General features: G+C 35.6%; 1 protein-coding gene across 4 annotated transcripts in view; it reads right to left on the bottom strand.

Annotated features, from left to right (window-relative positions):
* Positions 1–21,184, bottom strand: part of LOC150104503 (SEC14-like protein 2) — a 66,179-nt gene that overhangs the window by 18,945 nt on the left and 26,050 nt on the right. For all 4 annotated transcript variants that reach the window (XM_090395677.1, XM_090395678.1, XM_090395679.1 and 1 more), the window contains exons 3-8: positions 18,740–18,809; positions 14,375–14,418; positions 10,227–10,283; positions 9,551–9,644; positions 7,940–8,037; positions 7,291–7,369 (exon numbers count right to left, since the gene is read on the bottom strand). In XM_090395677.1, coding sequence (XP_090251803.1) covers positions 7,291–7,369; positions 7,940–8,037; positions 9,551–9,644; positions 10,227–10,283; positions 14,375–14,418; positions 18,740–18,809 — 442 coding nt within the window. The remainder of the gene's footprint in view (positions 1–7,290; positions 7,370–7,939; positions 8,038–9,550; positions 9,645–10,226; positions 10,284–14,374; positions 14,419–18,739; positions 18,810–21,184) is intronic.

The raw sequence follows: 21,184 nt of genomic DNA, 5'->3' as shown, positions 1-21,184 counted from the left end.
GAATATTTTTTCCCTTTGACACATTATCATATGCCCTTTCGAGGTCATCAAAGGTGTAATTTCTCTGATTCCTCAACTGTTTGTCTTAATTCATAACTTACCATAATCTTTATTTTGCGTCAACGCAACTTATTATTCACCAGTTTTTCCTTGAACCATTTTTCTTGGCTGTCTCACAATTACCCCTCTGTAAATCTTTCCTGAAACGCTCACCAGGAAAGTTCTTCAATAATCTTCACATTTAGTTTTAATCCCCTTTTCTATATAAAATCTTGCAGTGAGAGCTGTTTTATGTACTTGAAATAAAAAGAGGAATATGGAGGTTATCTGAGAAAGCGGACATTCAAGCAATATATAAAGAAGTTAATAAATTAACTTCTTATATTAGTTACTGACGCTACATTTATGTGCACCACATTGTGAATGATTGCTAAACAAAGCGTATAGAGAAGAAATAAAACTTAATTACGATTAATTCAATGTTTTGCTAAATATAATTAATTCATCGATGACGTCATCAAGACTTGAAAGAGTGCACACGTGGACCATTAGCCTTAATTACTTATACTGAATAAATGAAGCAATTATTATAAGTATTTAAAAGGTTGCATAAAAACAATGTAATAAATAAATAAACATTATAAGATTAGAGGTTTCAATAAGAGTCTCTTGTCTTATAATTTCACTGGGTCAACGGAGACGACACCTACATAATTTCTACATTATAATCAAAGCTAGCTGTTGATCAATGAACCTGCAATTGTGGTTGAAAGTTTAATAAGTAATGGTAAAATATTATAATTCTTGTGGTTAGTTTGAAGTACATTGTCTCATAACTCGGATTTAGTGTAATACAACAACTTGATATAATCTTTGTGTTCCCACATGTGTTTGTTGCTATGCGATCAGGTTTTGGATCATCAAAACACACATATAATTCATCAAATCCATTATATGTGTGTGTCCCAACCAAAAACAAAATCAACACGACTTTAGAAATTGGATAATATGCATACATAATGTAAAAGATATCTCATAAAAAAAGAACTAAGCCGAATCTTTAAAATATATATTTGACTGACAACATTCACACCAACCAAAATCTTACTTCTTATCAAAACAGGATTAATGTATTTCTTATCAATGTATGACAGCCAAACAGCAATTAAACACAAAGAAAACAAATGGGGTATTTTAGTTGTTGCATTACTTGACTCGAGATTTTTTTATCAGTTCACGTGCTGCATACTAACAACAATATTCACTATAGCACTGTGTACATACTTGATAAAACAAAATACCAACGAAGATTTAAGGAAGCAGCGGAAGTCAATATAGATTAGTTTGGTAGCTATATATTAATTGCTACTTAACTAATTTATACCAATCCGATCGAATTATAATATCGGTATTACCTTTGATTTTGAATTTTAGTCAAGAGCTCCCGTTCATTGGCCGATATTAATTAATTATTTTTGATATTATTTAGCCATTAAATCTATACTGGTATGTCACAAATTATAACTAACACTCGGTTTAATAAGTCGTAATAGGTATTTAATTAAACCAATAAGTTTTGTCACATATGCTTGTGGCTTCTTCTGGGTTAGGAAGAACACAAATGTACAATAAGCGGTAAACATGAACAGTTACATAGCAGTTGTCTTCTATGTACAGCATGGAGCTCTTGTCCCATTCAGTATTGTGGCGAGTGTGGAAGAAATGGAACGTCAGGCTTGGGCTGCCTTCTCTGTTGTTATCGACGTCTCCCATATGCTCTTTTTGCCTAATTTCTAAACTTCTCGATGTTTGTCCTATGTAAGCAAGGCCACAAGAACATGGAATATTGTGAACTCCAGGATTTTCCTTAAAAGGGTGGTGGTCCTTAGGGGAATAACAGGGCTCGTACAGTCGTAATGAGTTTGAAGGCCACTCTTATGTCGTGAGATTTCAGAAAATTGCCGATTTTGAGAAAGGTTGCCAATATGGGCTCCTGAAAGAGAAGTGACATTTTCGTAGTTTAGTTGATAATATTAGGTTAACTTATTGTGGTTTGTTTTAAAGGGGGGGGGGGTGATTGACTGAGCTATTGAGTTTGTAAGTAAATCTTGTATTGTTTACTTTAAATAGAATATTGTCAGTATGACACCAGTGCGTGGTAAAACAATGATGGCAAAGACCACGTTGTCCGGTGATTTCAGTTTGCGGGATTTTGTGCAGTGTTTTGCGAGAAAATTAAAGGATACGTGGAAGGAAATTGAAAGAGAGAAGTATTAAAATGTTTCAAAAGTGAGTGTCTTATTAGGTGACAAGAACGCACCAAATGTTAGGAGAGTGGACAGTACCCACAGTAGGATGGAAAATGATGTCATTAAATGCCGAATGTTCGGCCGAGAAAATAGAGGAAAACGAAATGGATATTAATAAAGAAATTGCCCGCTTGAATGTTATCCTTCATAGGACAAAAAGGCATTGAAAGAAATTGAAAAATGCAGAAGTGGCAAGAGATTAGCGGGGATGAAGAGAAAGAAGGAGGTGGTCCGAAGGAATAATGAAGACCGACCGAACAAACAAGAAAAACAAGTTAAGGAGAAAACTATTCTGGAGACTCAATGATCAGGGGAGTACTTAACAAAAGTATGACAAAATCCTGTATCCCCAGGGCAAAAATTCACGATATTAGCCACGCCATCTGGATGCAAAAAGGTAAAAGGTAAGTCAAAGAAAATGATTGTCCTGGTTGGTACCCAATGACGTGAGAGGCGAGAAGTATTCTATGAGGGAGGATGTAAAGGAGCTGCTAGAAGAGGCAAAACTGAAGAGTGAGAAGGTGAAGATTGTAAGTCTCCCTACAATGCTATGATAGAGGCAAACTGAGGAGGTGTTGGTAGCCAATCTATACGTAGATTGTGCAGAAGGAATGCTAAAGGATTTGTTGATCTGTGGTCTGTGTTTGATGGAAAGAAGGATTTGTACAATGCAGATGGACTTCATCTGAATTTTGGTGTTAGATATCCGGAGAGAGCTTTTTTCACCGAGCATGCTGAAGCATAAATTCACGAAAAGTTAAGTAATTAGGGTGGAAGCAGATGAGTTTGTGTGAAGGCACCCATGAAGCGAGTGAAGGTGAGAATGACCAAGTGAGGAATCTAGTCTCTGAAGCAAAAATGTTAAATAGGATAGTCAATTCAGAAAGTAAGGGTGGGTGGGATGCCTAAAGGGATGCTGCAGTTTCTATATGCTAATGACAAAAGTAACAAGAGGGAGGAATTTTTGGCATTGGTTAATGCAGCCTGGTCAAAATTTATAGGCATTGGTGAGACTTGGCTAACAGCAGACGATGTAATTACATGGATTGAATGTGAAGGGTTTTGTATTTTCAAGGGAAATATAGAAGGTAGGATGGGAGAGGGATATTACTGATGATTGCAGATGAATAGGAGATAGCTGGAAAGGTGGCTGTTTATTTGAAGCAGTCTGGTGGGAGATTAAGGCCAGTACATACAAAATAAACACTTGGTTGTTGCTATAGGCCAGGGAGTTGCACAGATGATCTGGAAGACATGCATCGCCAAATTAGAACAATGAGTACAAGTCGAGTGATTATTATTGAGGACTTCAACTATGGAGATATAGAGTAGAAGGAAGGAAGTGGAATTTATACACCTACTGAGAGATAATTACTTGAGGCAGCATGTGATGGAGGGGACTAGGGGTGGGAAAGTATTGCACCTGGTCATAGGATCAGAAGAGCTATTCATAACCAAGGTGACAACATTGCCTCCGATTGGTGAAAGTGACGAAGCAGTTTTGACTCGGGAGATTGTAAAACATGAGGAATGTTCTATCAAGAAGGGGGATATGTGGAAGTGTAAGGTAGGTGATTATGACATGCTTAGGAAGAAGCTTGAATCTCTGCCGTGGCATAAAACAATGCAAGGGAAGGCTGTTAATAGTGCAGGAGATAGTTAAGGGTCATCTAGAGGAAACAATATTAAATTGTATATCTAATGTAAGGAGGGTTATCAGGTAGGAGTTAGATGGATGAGCAATATCATTAAGCACGAGCTGCAGACGTTGAAAATGCTGTGGGGGACATATAAAGAGAAAGGTAACCAGTAGACTCATAAACAGTACAAGGTTCAGGCAAGGAAAATGACCACCATGCCAAGGAAGACAATATCAGATGATGAGAAGAACTTAGCCGAGCAGGCCCAAAGAGTTCTTTCGTTATGTGGCAAGTAAGCGGAAGAATGACAATGGAAGATTAACCTTAATGAGTGACGATTAGACAGAAACAGATAAAATAGTTGAGTTACTGAGTGATGCTCACTTTGCAAGCATATTTCTTCCTAGTGAGGTTATTGCTTTTAACCTGTGTGACAGGCAACACTAATGTGGGAACAGGTGGTGGATGAATTGGAGGTCCTTACGATATTGCAGAATCTTAGTGTAAATAGAGTTGTGGGGTTAGATGGGATATCAGTTAGGGTTTTGAGAGAAAGTGCAGACTAACTGGCAGTGCTACTAACTAAGCTGTTTAATTTCTGTTTAATTCCAAGGGAGTAGAAAGAGGGCAAAATAATTCCATTGCATAAGGGAGGTTCTAAGACTGCAGATTATAGAAAATTATAGACAATCAGTATCTCAGGCGTGGTGGTAAAAGCTTTTTATAAGTTGAGTTGAAGATGGAAAATGGCAGAATGGGTGAATAAGAATATAATGTTCTATGAGGGGGGAAACGTGGCTTTGTGAAGGGTTGGTCATGCCTTAGTAATTTACTAGCTTTTTATAATGGAGTAACAGCTGAGTTGGATATGGAAAATGGCTACGCGATGATTCTGCTGGATTTTGCAAAAACATCGAACAGAATACCACATGAGTCTCTGTTATGCAAATGCGAACAAATGGGGGTGGATATGACAATGGTTATGTGGTTAAGAGGGTCTCTTCTGGATAGATATCAAAAGTTGGTATATGAAGGAGCACAATGCAGAAAGCAGGTGACTGGTGGTGTGCCACAAGGTTCGGTGCTGGGACCATTGCTGTTTGATTTGGGCATAAATGATGTAGGAAATAACCTGAAAGGAAATAGTCAGTTGTTTGCTGATGAGGCAAAATTAGGTCGAGTAATTAATCAAAACGATGTGGCGAACTTGCAGGATGATTTAAATAAGCTGTCAGTATGGGCAAAAAATGATGGGCGTCAGTTTAATGTGGGAAATGTAAATTTATCCATTTTGGGAAAAATAGATTACAAGCTGTGTGTCACACTGTGTTCCAGGAAAGAGATGAAGTTAGAGATTTAGGGGTGTTGGTAGACAGAGTTAAAGTTTAGAGGACATATTGCTAAGGTTGCTAAGATAGCTCATAATATTACTTCGCTATTGAATAATACATTAATATTCCTCTTATAAGGCCTTGATACATCCATATCTCCATTACTCTGCTCAAGTCTGGTCTCCTGGGTTGTTTTTCTTAGCCCTTAATTTCAGTTTAACTTCAGCTATCAATAATTCATGATCTTTCCCACAATCTGCACCAGGTAGTGTTTTTGCTGCTTGGATAGCACTCCTCCACTTTCTGATGGCAACAAATCCATCTGATTTCTACATTCTCCATTAGGTGATGTCCATGTGTATAATCTTTTTTTATGTTGTTGAAAGTAAGTGTTTGCAATAAAGAAACTAACACAAAACTCCAACATCATTTCTCCTGCTTCGTTCCTCAATCTTAAACCAAATTTTCCAGTGATGCCTTGTTCTTCTTTTTCACTCACTATCAAGAGCAAATCTGTTTTATCAATACTGTATACTACTTGTGGCAATCTGCTCTAAATTCTTCTGCCTCATCTTCACTTGAATCTGTAGTGGGTGCATACACCTGTATGAGTGTTATCTTTCACTGGGTATGACTTCATTCTGATTAGAATTATTCTATCGGTCACTGGGTTGTAACCCAAAATGCATGACTGCTGCTCCGTTTCTTTGAAGGTCTTCATGTAGAGATTAATACATCACGAAATCATCGCTATTAAAGAGACCCATTCCTGTCCATCTCAGTTCACCGATTACTAACATCTAACTCGAGTTCTCATTTCTTTCTTTACTATTTCCAGTTTTCCTTAATACGTTTTTCTTGCATTATATGCGTATTTTATGTAAATCAGTAAAGCGGAGGCTTCTTCAGCAGAGATTAAATATCTTTTACGACTTGATAAACCCAGTGTTAGTTATCTTTTGTCCCATTCGTTGTTGGTCGAAAAAAATGTACATACTCCTCATCCACACTGGTATATTGGGATTATTAGATTATGGATTGATTTTTGCTTGAATTTCAACTTCATTTGTACATATTTTATGTGTATATAATTATTATTTTGTTTCCATGAATTAGAATAATTTATTACTCTTAGACTCCACGCAAATCTTATTCTTAGGGCGATCAATCAAATTAAGTATTGTTCTGGTATCGCCGCTTAACATAATGCTTAAGCTTGTAACTCTCTCTGTGAACTCCTGAGGATGTCATCAATCCGTATGACGAAACGTCGAGTTAAATGTAATTAATAGAATTATATTAAATTTCAGTGAGCGTTCTAAGTTCTACTAATGGGTTTTGTTTAGAGGTATAAATATTCCTCTATTTTATAATTTTTGACTTATTTTTTTCTACTTCAAAAAATGGAGTAAGTTCCATTACGTCAAACTTACTTGTAGAGGAGGTGGGGGAGTCAGAATACTGTATTGGACAATTATCATCATAAATCGTTTCCAAACACCTTGAAAGCGTCAAATATATGAATAATTTAAAGATCTTTTGCTAGGTTTCCGAGAAGTCTACTGCATTTTTTACTGATTTTGTAACTTTTTTTGGTTTTAATTAAATCGTACTGGAGCTCTTTCGCAATGCGATTATTATCTGAACAGGAAAGTGACTTGATTATAAGTCAATATTTAAAACACACAAGGAAAACAAGTGTGGGCATGCAAAAACCAGTGTTTCGTTTTCCTTTTGATGCAGAGATTAATATTCTGTTCCTGAGAAATATTTTAAATAATAACTATATTTTCGAGTTAGGAAATAAGCAGGCAGGAGATTAGAAATGAAAACGGATTGCGAATGGTTTGGATTGGTAGTCCATAAATCGGATTCGTTTGTTTGTGAAAGGGAAACTGGATTTTTAAAAGCAAATTTATTCTGTTTCCCTCTGATTCATAATAACACAACAGTGCAACTGAAGAAGAAATAACTTCAAAACCCAATTATTATTATGTTCAGAACACTTACCTGATCTTGTCATCCAATCCCTCAATCTGATGTGTTCAATGTCTAATATATAGCATAATCTATCAACTCGTCGTCCAAGCTGTAATTAAATAAAGCAGGGTTTAATTAATTTGTCTTAATACAAATACTTTAATAAATTTAATAATATACACGGCAATAAGCAATGTTGTTCTTAAATGTTTTCTTAATACTCTGAACAAATACATAATCAGAATTTAAAAGATGTCAGAGTCTACTGCCCATTTGTGCTTATATATTGCCTCAACATTAATAAGTAGATAATTGATAATAAAAATAGCCAGCATAATTGGAAAAAATATTTTCGACTATTTAACACTATAGTTTAGGAACATTTACAGTGTTATCAAAAATAGAATGCTGTTGAAGTGAATGGGATGCTAAAACATATAATTTAGCAGCTAACGGCTGTAACAGCTGCCTTTTTAGGTTTTGCAGCTTTATACAAGTTAATTTTTAAATCGTTTTTCTCTTTTTTAATTTTTTTTAATTCGAAAAGGCGAATTGAAAACCTTAAAACTTATATCACAAAATCCAGCAACGAAATTTGTGTGTGTGTGTGTGTGTGTGTGTGTGTGGTAGTGGTTTCATTGATAACTCTATTACGTCATTATTGATGTCGGTAACTTACCTCCTCAGATTTTTCTTTCATCAATCTAATATTGTCATTCATTTCATAAACAACCATCTTGTAATAGTCCTCCATTAACTGTACCGAATTTATCATTCCTGTAAAATAAAAAAAAAATTTAACATGAAAATAAAGCAAAACCACGAAGTCATTCAAAATGGACATCGAAAAACATTGTGTTTTCTTCGATGTTCTGTCGCGTGCTTAATATTAATTACACCTCATGAGCTGACTAGTAATTTCCCCTTTAAATGAATTCGAATGCAAATTTCAAAATAATTAGATTTTGTAATTAATTTCATAATTTTTATGAATTTCTGTCTCTAAATGCTGATCTTCTTAAATTTCCAGTGGATTTCGAAATTAGGTTAATTTTCTCCTGTTCATAATTCTCTAGATCTTATTACTCGTTAGCCTAATCTAAATTGTTCACAGTGCAACAGTAAATACGCCGATTTCTGAGTTTTCATTTAGTTTATAATTTTTTTCCACGATTCTCCTTCTGGAAATAAGACATCTCACAATGTGTGATGTATTGTTTCCACAGCAAGACAGTAGTTAAGATGCACGCTAGTCCTTTTCAATATTTTACAAACATTGTAAGCCAGCTTTAGCCAAGTGGAAATGGTCCATCTGGACCATTTCCGCTAAACAGCGCTTGGCTTGGTTTGTATGAAAAAAGCATAACTAAGGACAGAAAAACAACTAAGGATGGAAGGCTTGATAAGAAATAATTTCTAGTGAATAAAATTGAAACTTTGCAACCTGTACAGGGACTATCAACACCTCCCTCCTCTTTCTTTCTGTCTCTTCGGGCAGTAATCTCAAATTCTATACATAAAAAGCTGGGTATGTTCAAGTATGGTTTCAATCAGTTTTTTTTTTTTGATTTTTTTTTTTTTTGACAAGTTTATGACGAGGCATGGATTGAGCATGCGTAGATAATGCATTGTTTGAAGGAAGTGACAATTGAGACAGTAGCAATAAGATGAGTGGACAGTAGAAGATTTTAGGATATCGATGACCAATAGAAACACCGAACTATCCTGTATAAGAATAATTTTTTCAGTAACTGTTTGTGCTTTCAGTGCGAATTAAATATTTTCCCGAAATTTCTCTTCTAAAATCTTCGTGCAACTTGTAGTCGGGAAAATACAAAAGAGCTTTTAAATGCTATTGCAAACGGATAACTTCGTCTTTGTTTTGAATTCCTGATTTCAATTCTAACTCGTTAACGGCAATGTTATCGTCTAAATAGAAATGAGACCTTTGACTGCTTCATTCTACTTTAATCTTTGGACTTTTATTTGAACTGGCGCTTATCAAAGTTGAACTTCGGTACCTAAAATTGAGCTCATTCGAGGAATCTTGACAAGCATTTTACAAGTGAAGATGAGTTAGGTGGTTCTCATAGGCGTTGTGTATCTAAAATAAAAATCGTGGCTATATCAAAAAATTTAATTTTTCTAATTAGCACAGCCTTGATGATAAGGGAATCATACTGCAAAACGATTAACAAAACAAAAAAAAGCACGACAGTCCCTATTTACGACAATTTATGTCACAATTATTATAATATTATGCAGTGTTTAAAACATTATCTTAACTCACCTAAAATATCGATGTTCTTGATCATAAGCACTCGAAGTACACATCCCTCTTTATCATTGCCTAAAAGTCCTCCTCCGTAGTATTTCACTATAACCTATTTGCAGAGAGATGTTTGAAAACACAAGTTATGCATTTATATAGTCAGTTATTATTAGTTTTTTGGAGTTTTGTTTTAAATGGCTTCCGTTTGTTACTCGCTGAACAAGCTATCCCTGAAGTATCAGTAAAACATGGGAAGTCTTACTTGGTGAGATTGGTTTTATATTCGTTTTTCACCGTCAACTTAAATGGGTGCATAATTTTATTAATAAAATTAAACAGCGAACCATCGCAATGCTCTTTTTCCCCCCTCACACAATGATCCAGTATATACCGCTTCAAATAACTGTAGCAAAGTAGCAAACAAATGCCCAAACTCCAGTGCATGAAACGGGGAAAAAATTATGGTAAAACTTAAACTAAACCTTTCCTTTCATGGAAACAAATATAAAGAATTAATACCATAGGTGTACATTCAAATATTAATATCAGTTTCATTCTTCATCTGTTTTAAACTTTCTGTAATGAACTTTAGCCCACACCAAGGTGTAAGTTCAGTTAAATTTACCCCTTTCAGCACCACATAATAAATAACGAGTAGCCATGTTAATAGTAAATAAGAATCCAAATCTTTTACCTCGTGAGGAGAGAAGTTCGTGGCGTTGACTCCCAGTTTTTGCATCCAGTGGAGATGCTAAAATAAAGACGATCGATTCAGTATTTAGACAAGATATTTCGCAACTAAATAGACAAAAGTTATACATGCTGAAAACAGAATAAAAGTATTTCTTTGTAAGCTAAAATTCCTGTTTGCCCTAAAGACTTTCTCGTTTGTATGCCAAAATTCTCTTTGGAATTGATTCAATTCATAAACCAGATCTCTCACATTTAGTTTCGATCTGCATTATAGCGACGGTGCTCGCTGTGGTTGTCAGAACAGGGCTAAAAATAAATCAATGATATTGGTTTATTTTTAGCACTGTTCTACACAGACTCAAAATGGACACATGTCACCGATTTTTCAGTATATTCTTACCATTTATCCAGGGTAGTCAAGCAATGCATTGCCAAATGCCTTCATGTAATAATAGGTTGTCTGTACATTAGCAAGATTTAGTTACTCTGGTTATTGGGAAAATAACGGGAGATTAACTTCTGCTATGCTCCAACACATTCTGTATGTGCTCATACGTTTGGGCACATCTTGCAAGCAAGGGCGAATCTTGGATGGATTCTGAACATGCTTCATTATAATTCAAATGCTTTAATATGAACTCTTATTTCGCCATACATTTCTTTCCTATGCATCGCTGAACAGTTAAGGGTAATCTTACCGCGACAAATAGAAATCGGGTGCATTTGCTTCCTACACTTGATGTGATAGTCCATGTGGTGTTCTTACGATCGTTTCGATTGTTTCTTTACCAAAGATAATTCGGTATAAATATTTGGGTGGCATTTAAGAGAAATAGGGTTATATATATAGTTTACAAAATACAGTATTACCAAAATAAAAAAAAGAAACGTGTTGGGATTAAATAAAAGAATACAATTTAAAAAAATAAACTGGAATTAAATTTTCACGAGTTAAAATTTATTTACAATCAAATTATTTGCAAAAAAAATCTCTAGTTTATCTAAAAAATAAAAAGAAAGCAAGCAAATTAAACGGGATCTCGGTCTCGGAATCGAAATCTAGTTAGCTTCGAACTTGTTGAGTCTCAAAGCATCGAATCTTCTCAAATTCTATAAAGATTACGAGGAGGATAATTGAGCAAGAAAGGAGAAAGAGAAATAATCCTTTTTTGACCTGTTTTGCTCTTTTGAGAGGTGTTCCATTTCTTTCATCAAGTAGTTCCGAATTTGGGATGAAAACTTTTGTGGCAATGGAATAACACACTAGTCATATTCACTTCTTAGTGAATATGACGAGCATTATTCCATTGCCACAAATGACACTTCTCAAATGACAACGTTTTCTAATACCTTTGATTTCAGGGGGAAAATATTCCTTGAATTAATAATTAAAAGAAACACACGTATTAACCACAGTGAAAATTATTTAATTGTAAATATTTCATCCTAAGTATCTTAGGACATCATCAGTACAGTAGTTTAAAACAATAATAGGAATAACATACAGTTAGGATGTGTTTTGTAATCTTTGGATGTGTAAATCCAAAAAAGAAGATACCCTGTGGAGATTCTTTTTCTAACGTAAAGTTGATGCGATGATGAAGAAGGTTAATTTTATCTAGAAACAGTTGTAATTAATGTTCGGGATGATTCCAGACTGCAAATACGTCGTCGACATATCTTAACCAAATTTTTGGTTTGGGTTCAAAAGTGAATATTTTTTCCTCAAAGTGTTCCAGAAACACGTTTGCTAGGTTTGGCGATAAAGGAGATCCCATTGCTGTTCCTTCTTCTTGCTTGTAAATTTGACCTTTCCAGGTGAAGTAACCTGATGCAATAACAAACTTGAACAATTCAACTATATCAGTCGGAAATTTTTGAGTTAATTCTATTGATCATAATCCAATTTAGCGTAAGCATTACGATCTCGAAGAAGTAAATTCATTTTTCTCTGGTAAAGGAAATACCACTGTGGTTCTTGATACCAATTCATATGACCGAAAAATGAATTTACTTCTTCGAGATCGTAATACTTACACCAAATTGGATTATGATCCTACAAAACACCAACTCAGAAAATGAATAAGCTACTTAATGAAACTTCCTCTTTAGATGAAGAAACAATCAGAAAACTTAAGACATACCATGCAAGACCTCCTAGAATTTATGGCTTCCCTAAGCTACACAAAACTAGTGTTCCACTTAGACCCGTCGTAGAATGTATTAGCAGTCCAACTTACAAGTTATCAAGATTCTTATCTAACCTTCTCCGCCCTCACATAGGCCACTCAGTCTCTTCAATCAAAAATTCTACTGAGTTTCGCACAAAAATTAAAGACATTCAACTATCAAAAACTGACTTGTTAATCAGCTTCGACATTGTCTCCCCCTTCACAAACATTCCCCATAAAGAAACAATTGAATTACTAACTCAAAAATTTCCGTCTGATATAGTTGAATTGTTCAAGTTTGTTATTGCATCAGGTTACTTCACCTGGAAAGGTCAAATTTACAAGCAAGAAGAAGGAACAGCAATGGGATCTCCTTTATCGCCAAACCTAGCAAACGTGTTTCTGGAACACTTTGAGGAAAAATATTCACTTTTGAACCCAAACCAAAAATTTGGTTAAGATATGTCGACGACGTATTTGCAGTCTGGGATCATCCCGAACATTAATTACAACTGTTTCTAGATAAAATTAACCTTCTTCATCATCGCATCAACTTTACGTTAGAAAAAGAATCTCCACAGAGTATTTTCTTTTTTGGATTTACACATCCAAAGAAAAGAAGACAGTTCCATCGCTACATCTGTCTTTCGCAAGCCTATATTCTCAGGTCGCTACATTCAAAATTCTTCCGCTCATCATCCATCTCAGAAATCTGGCATTATTAAATCACTAGTTTCCAGAGCACACAAATTCTGCTCCTCTGAAGAATCTTTAAACCAGGAATTAAAAGTAATCAAACATACAGCCATCCTAAATGGATATAATCCTAAAACAACTCAAAAAATCATCAGTCACTTCTCCACACATCACACCAGGCAGGAAGAAGTCCATAGGATTCTCATGCCTTACGTGAAAGGCATCTCCGAACATTTTTCTAAAATTATGAAGAAATACAATTTTGCCACTACTTACAAACCTATCAACCAAATTTACAACTTGTTACCTTCTCCTAAGGACAAACTCTCACCTTTGATGTTGCCTGGCGTTTATGAGATTCCATGCTCCTGCAAATTATCTTACTTTGGACAGACAGGTAGGTCTGTTCAGAAACGCATCTCGGAACATCAAGACCACATTCGTCTTTTTAAACCGCAGAAATCTGGCCTCTCTCAACACGGAATTGAAAATCCAAACCATAGGATCCATTGGGAAAAGTCTAAACTTTTATACAGATCTTTCTATAAACATGAACGTTTATACAAAGAAAGTTGTGAAGGCCTACTGCACAGACCAAACTTAAACCGCAACGACGTTCTTACTATTCCTAAAGTATGGGAAATTGTCATACAAAATTGTGTTAAATAATAATAATTATTATTATTTTTTTTTTTTTTTACTTCTGTAACACGTTACGCACGTTTAATGAGATTCTATTGTAATCATGCGCCCTAACTGTATGATGTTATTCCTATTATTGTTTTAAACTACTGTACTGATGATGTCCTAAGATACTTAGGATGAAATATTTACAATTAAATAATTTTCACTGTGGTTAATACCTGTGTTTCTTTTAATTGTGATCGCACCACAGGTTTCTTTATTTAAAAAAATATTCCTTGAATTAGTAATCAGATAAATACAGTTGGTTTTTTTTTTCGAAAGAAAACAAGGAAGAAAATCCTGAAGAAAGGATAAATGGGAGTTGATCTATTAAGAATGACCTTGTTCTTGTCTGACAGATCGAAAAATGACGACGAGTCAAATAAAAGATGACATCAACTCCTCAACCTTCATTAACACTGCACTCAATTGCAAGGAATCTTAAGATCTCAAGAATAAAAACATATTTACTGTTTGGATAATGATCTGTTGATTATTAAAAAAAGCCGTTAAAATAGGGATCAGATACAATCCAGTTGCTTGTTTATGTGTCGCACAAAAAGAAAGAAGAAAGAATCTGCAAAGATAAACTTCTTACCTTACGGAGCATCGCCTCTGATTTTGCTTGATCAAATTCTCGGGCTGAAACACAAAAATTGTTTTCAAAAATGAACATTTGCTTGCTAACGGAGTATTAGTATAATAATAATAATAAACGCAGAAAATGTGTAAAATTTACTGTAAACTGTTTTCCAGTGGTTTCGATTTTTAAAATGCGAAATGCATCACAGTTTAGCCAAACTTTATTATTTATACATCATTTTTGTATTATGTGCAAATGTAACAGAAATCTTGCAAGCTGCACCCCGTAAAAATGTCTTAATAACCAGTAACGGACCTAATGAAGTGCACTAATACGAGATCAATGGAAAGATTGATCTCGCACTAACACGAGATCAATCTTTCCATTTCAGTGATACATTATCACATTCCTATCTATGGTGTTAATGAAGTGGTGAGTACTACTGCCAGCCGAGCAATAGAAGCAGTTAATCAGATAAGTGTGCCCTTTTCTTAATACAATGAACAAAAATTCATTTATTGTAACTACACTGTTTATAAATAAAACATTTTAAATGTGTATTGTGAATACCTATTATGTTTTATTTATACTGGTTTGAACATTGCCTTGTATCCAGCTAGTTTAGTGTTTTGAATTCATTCTCATTTATTGCTTATAAATTTATTCAGTTGACTCCCACCATACCAGCTTTTCCAATTTTGTTATACGTGTCCATATGTATGTAGTTCGCTATCATTACTAAAACATTTGCCTAAATAACTGAAATATTTTACTTGCTCAGTAAATTCTACATTCGAGGAGTTGAATAACTTCTGTAACAAATTTGTCTTATAATTCTGATTTTCATGCCAAATTCGTTACAGAAGTTATTCAGCTTACTTAAGGAACTAGGTTTTAGGAGCTTACTTGTACTAAGTTTAATTTAATTAAGAATATGATATTATCTTCATAAGGTAAATATCTGAGATTAGCATCTCCAGTTTCAATATTTGGTATAATGGCACTTTCCTTCATAACGTGATTCATATTAATGATGAAGAAGAGTGTGGAATACGAGTACCCGATTTTACTTCAACTTGCATTTACTTTAGTTGTATCGAGCAATACTACGTGTTGTTCGATACAACCTTCCGTTTAAATATGTCATTTTATTTCTTTGAACAACCTCTCTCTTGGCAGCACGTTATCATATGCGTTTTCCACATCTACAAAACGTAAACATAAATGCTTGTTCTATTCCCTTGATTTCTCAACTGTGTCCTAACCAACTCCTTTTTAACCTTGAACCCAGCTTGTTTTTCTCCAAGGCTTCCTTTCCATAATAGAATTTTTCTTGGCCTTTTCTCAAGTATACTTGCATAAATCTTATTAGGAACATTCAGATTTATTCCTCTTTTTTGTAGATGGGAACTATAAGTGCTCTTCTCCAATCACGTGGAATTCGGCCTTGTGAATTATGCAGTGCACCCCCCCCCGTAAAACTTTTATACCACTATATTTCAGCATTTCTCATGGAATATCATCTACTCCTGCTGCCTTTCAGCAGTCCTAGTATCTGATGGCTTATCTGATATACCCGAGTGCATGTCTGTTGAATATTTCCTGCCAGTTCTTTCGCCTCTTGTTTTACATAATATTCTTTCTAAGTAATCATTCAAGATATTGTAGAATATCTTTATCTGCAGTTTTCGTATCACCATTAATTGTATATTTGAATCTCATTTCACATTTGAAAGCTATTGGAATAACGGCTGTGCTTTCTATACCACGATTTCCACCGTAAATCCTACAAAAACGCTGATTGGTGGTTTTGAGTTCCTTGATAGAAACAAGGTCGCTGATAACATCACGTGCTCTTTCAGTAGAGATAACCATCAGCTGACGCCTACCTGTATGGTTAGATAGATAGCTGGCGTCAGTTGATGCCTATCGAACAGTGGTGTCATTCAAAATAGTTAACAACCGGTTCTATCAATTTTTTGCCAAAATGTGAACATATTAACCAAAAAATTTTCAATTCAATGATTCGTCATTTTTCTTACACCATATGATGACGACATTAGGATGACAGTAATAATACTTGCAACGTGCAACTTTTTTGTTTTACATTCTGGAAACTCTCCAGTTGTTACAAATAAAAAAGACCGGGGCTAGTTGAGGCTTTCAGTACTCGGAGTCCCTTTCTCCTTGATCCAGCTCGGCAGCGAGTGGTGTCCTTGGTGTATCCGCGATTTCGCAAATGGCGTTGCATTCTTTTATCTGTAGCCATTTTGTTCCTTAAACTGAATGCTATTTCTGCTTCTTCGGCTCACAGCCACAACCTCATGATTTTTCTCGCTTCTTTGGGGAGTTTTGGCTTTGGGAAGATCCCTTTCATCCACAAAATCTCGAAAATCATTCAAGGATATCTCGTATTTCAACATTTTACATAGCTTTATGCAAATTTTCTTCTCCGTCCTTCTAGTGAGATAATTGTTGTTGACCAAGTTATAGGTTCCAGTAAGGTTGAACAATGAGCAGAGTTGTGTATGAATCCTCCTCAATATATAGCAGCTGTTCATGTTGTCAGTGACACTCTGGACTAATTATTTTCTTGGTATTCTTATGTGTTTTTAAGAAACAAGTAGGATTGCGTTTCTGATTGTACAACACTGCACAGAAGCTTCTCCTGTTTTCCTTATCTGTTATTTGCTGTAGTGCTGCTATACACCTAATCAGGCGATCAGACAAGTGTTATCTCCCCGGTTTCGTAATGCTAAACAAAGAGAGCGTTCTTCCAAAATGTCGATCATCAGAACAAGGTTCTCAATGAAACTAATACTTTCCTACTTTTCCTTCAAACCACTAACGTTGCACTTAGAAAAATGAAAGTACAAAGTTCAGTTGGGCCCAAAAAACTCGTCCAATTTTGAGGATTTTTCTTTGATGTACGAGGGTGGTCTGAAAAGTTCTCGGCCTCGACCATAGATGGCAATGCTATCTGCAATTTTTTTTCTAAATTGGAATATCTGTCATAAGCATCCGTATGAAATTGCAAGTCATTCTATCAAGTAGTTTGTTTTATACAGCTCTCTGAAGCCAAAGTGTTGTCTGTATCCCTTGAACTGGATAAAATTGAGTATCGTGCTGTTATAAAATTCTTTGTAAAAGAAGGTTTAACGCCAAAAAAAATTCATTCGAAGTCCATAAATGTTTTTGGGCACTCTTCGCCTTCGTTTTCGACAATCAAGAAATGGGCTGCCGAGTTTAAACGTGGCCGTACCAGCCTTGAAGATGATCCACGTGAAGGACGTCCAAAAAGTGTAACAACACCAGAAATCATTGATCAAGTGCATGATATGGTATTGGATGACCGGCGAGTCAAAGTGCTGAGACTATAGGCATTTCAAAAGAACGTGTAGGATATATTTTGCATGAAGAATTGCAAATGAAAAAGCTTTGCGCAAGATGGGTGCCGCGCTTGCTCACAGCAGATCAAAAACGCACTCGCATGAAAATCTCTGAACAGTGCTTGGAGCGTTTTAACAAGAATAAAATTGATTTTGTGCGTCGATTTATTATTATGGATGAGACTTGGGTTGTTCAGCACCAAAGAAGACAAATTTGGTTCCATCAGCAGAAAAGGTCATGGCATCAGTGTTTTTGGATGCTGTAAACATTTTATTTATTAATTATCTTGAAATGGGTAAAACAATAACCGGGGAATATTATTCCGATATTTTAACCAGACTAGACGAAAAAATTCGTGAGAAAATACCCGGTTTTGCAGAAGAAAAAATCATCTTTCATCAGGACAATACACCTGCCCACAAAGGTGTTTTGGAAATGAGAAAATTTAGGGATCTGCACTATGAATTGTTGGAACATCCACCCTATTCCCCAAATTTGGCTCTCTCTGACTTCTATCTTTTCCCAAAACTAAAACTCTTACTCGCTGGTCAGCGTTTTTCTTTGAATCAAGAGGTGATTGCAGCAGTATTTTGCAGATCTTACTGAAAACCACTACAGGTACGGGGTAATGACGCTGGAGCATCGCTGGAATTAATGTTTTGGTCTTAAGGGAGATTATGTTGACAAATAAAAATAATTTTGAAATTATAAATTCGTTTTTCATTGTTAGGCGAGAACTTTACAGACCATCCTCGTATGGTAGAAGCAGTGGATTTTATAAATTAATGACTGACTCAAAATAGTTAAATAGCGGCACGAAAGACTAATCACAATCTTTAAAAAGCGCCAGGACTGGTATAGCCCTCTTTTCATTCGAAGACAGATTCACCACTTAGTTTATGCCAATAAAAAAAGATGTTAATTAAAATTACTAACCGTATGAGTCGCACTTGTGTCATATTAGTTTATTCTGTTTATTTTCACACTCACCTCGCAGCCATCTGATGAGAAAGCGGTCGTCATGGTCGGATTCAAGGACGTCACCCAGCCTTGATCGAAACTGTTCAGAAAAGAAAAAACAATAAAATAAAATTTATCATATTCGTAAATAACTATTCCAAATGGTGTTGCTAATTATGAGGAGAATGATATAATGTTTTCTATATTTGATTAAAATGAAACAGCAATAAACTGCAAACCTGTTTTTGCAGTGTTGTCAGTGGCTCAACTCCCCAGTCTAATGCCACCGTGGACTTGTGATTATCTTGAAGTGGAGGAGAGGAATTTATCGCGATGTGAAACGACCGCTTTACTAATTATTGGAGGCTTGTGGCTCGAAAATTTATTGAGAAACTCTGATCAGCAGTGGTCCGTATTATCTCACTCTTAGCTGCCTCCAATACCAATACTACTTATACGCTTAGTCTTTCGTGGGTGGACATATAACAGTAAGAATAACAAGTACGTCTCTTGGACTGGAACCTAACATAGTCAGATTTCTAGATGACCTCTTTGGTCGACTGATAGGAAAATCCTTGATTTATTGTTGAACGAAGCATAATTAAAGGATTATGTTTGGTAGACTTTTGTATTCTTCCCTCTCTTATCCTAATGCATAGTTATCAATTCCCAAGTATCTTTATATGTTTACCGGATTTTAACGTATATAAAGCGAGCCGAAGGATAAGTCAAATTCCAGACACCCCTGGACATTGTCCACTTAATCCAATGGAACTGTACGAACAAAGTTCACTTTTTTTCATTTGAGAAACATAAAAAAACTTATTTCAGAAAGACTTCCAACGTAATATTATCTCAGCAGTTGCTTTCCTTTTTCTGGCACTGCAACAACGATGGGATAAATTTTTCCCCATCATTTTAGCGTCCATCTGCTCGTTAGAGGAGGTAACGTGATTCATTAATCCATAGCTCAACTTTCCAAACTTCCACGTCCCACTGTACAAGCTCTTTGCACCACTCAAGGCGATGCTGTATGTTGATTCGGGTAATGTGGGGCTTGCATATTGCAGTCCTACAGTGGAAACCTGTTGTGAACTTCGGTTCTGAACATTTTTGTGCAGCTTCGTGTTACAGTCGATGCCTGGACCTTCACTTTCAACGTGCCGGCTGAAGAATGGCGGTTTTTACATATCCTTCGTAGCACCCTACCGCCACGTTCTTTGAGTGTGATGGGTGATCCACTGCGGTAGCATTTGCAGTTGACTCCCTGCGCTTCCATTTCAGTATGGTATCTGATTATTGACTAGGGATGGCCCAATGTCTCAATAATTGCCTAACAGATAGGCCTGCAACATGGCATCCCATTACCAAGTCTCTTTCAAACTCGGTCAGTTCCTTTCTCGCAGCCATTTCAGCAGGACACAGTTACTCTGACTTGAAAGCATCGTATTCCTCCAATGTATACCAGTTACAAACACGTTACTCGTTACATTGTACGGAGCACCTTGCTTATGGGGATGTACACTGACTTCTTTCCAAGCATTGTACTTGTATGTTAGTTTATAAGCTGTCTGTTCAATTTCTTTGTTTATCTTCGAATTTTTAGAGAATTTCCTTTGGAGTATATAATAGAACTAGCACGTGGATTTCCGCTATTTGGGGTGTTGTTCGTGTTATACATTCTTAATATTTTCTTCTCTTCCTGGTTTATTACTGCAAGGAAATTTCTAGAAGAAATTGAGCTACTTCTTTCTTAGAACGTCTGTTTCTCGAGCAAGATTTTGATTGATGTGATTTTGTACCATTTATGATGGTCGCAATAGATTTCTGTCAACGTCATAATGATTTTTTGCATAATTTAAATTTGCAGTTTACCTTCGATAAGAAGCATTTCACATAAACAAGCCAGTGGGTGACAAACACTGCCATTTTCCTTTCAGTTATTTGATTCGATAAAGAGGATATCTTTCAACGGCCTTAACAACATGTGCATCGTTTAACCTTGAATTCAGGATCACATTTCCAGCGATCTGTCTCTCTTTCTTGTTCCTCCAAACCTGTATTTAATTATCGTTGTCGTCACGCTATTCTTATGGAACTTGAATACTGATAAGTAGATAGGCGAGGGGAAACATGCGATTTCTCTGTAAGTATTACTCCCATCCAGTTACTTGTCTCAGGTAGTTAAGACAATGAGAATAGTTTTAAGGATACTTGTGACATAAGACTGAATGATAAATGCACGTAAACACAAGAAAGATATTTAATTAATCAAATGTTTCGGTCTGGAAATAGCAGACCATCTTCAGTGGTAATACAAGAACAGTTTTAAAAAATACAAGCTAGAATACTAACAATAGATCGTTCAAAATAGAACACGCCGCGTGATGTTATATCACTAAGTATGAAACGGAATATTTTGAAGTAGAGACATCATTAAAATAAATAAATAAAAATTAATGAGTAATCTTGATT

This window comes from Typopeltis vanoorti, chromosome 7, assembly GCF_054136105.1.
Source record: "Typopeltis vanoorti isolate ZY-2024b chromosome 7, IOZ_Tvanoo_1.0, whole genome shotgun sequence".
Lineage (NCBI taxonomy): Eukaryota > Metazoa > Arthropoda > Arachnida > Uropygi > Thelyphonidae > Typopeltis > Typopeltis vanoorti.
Note: the sequence above shows the minus strand (reverse complement) of the source record. Positions and strands in the feature narration are given on the sequence as shown.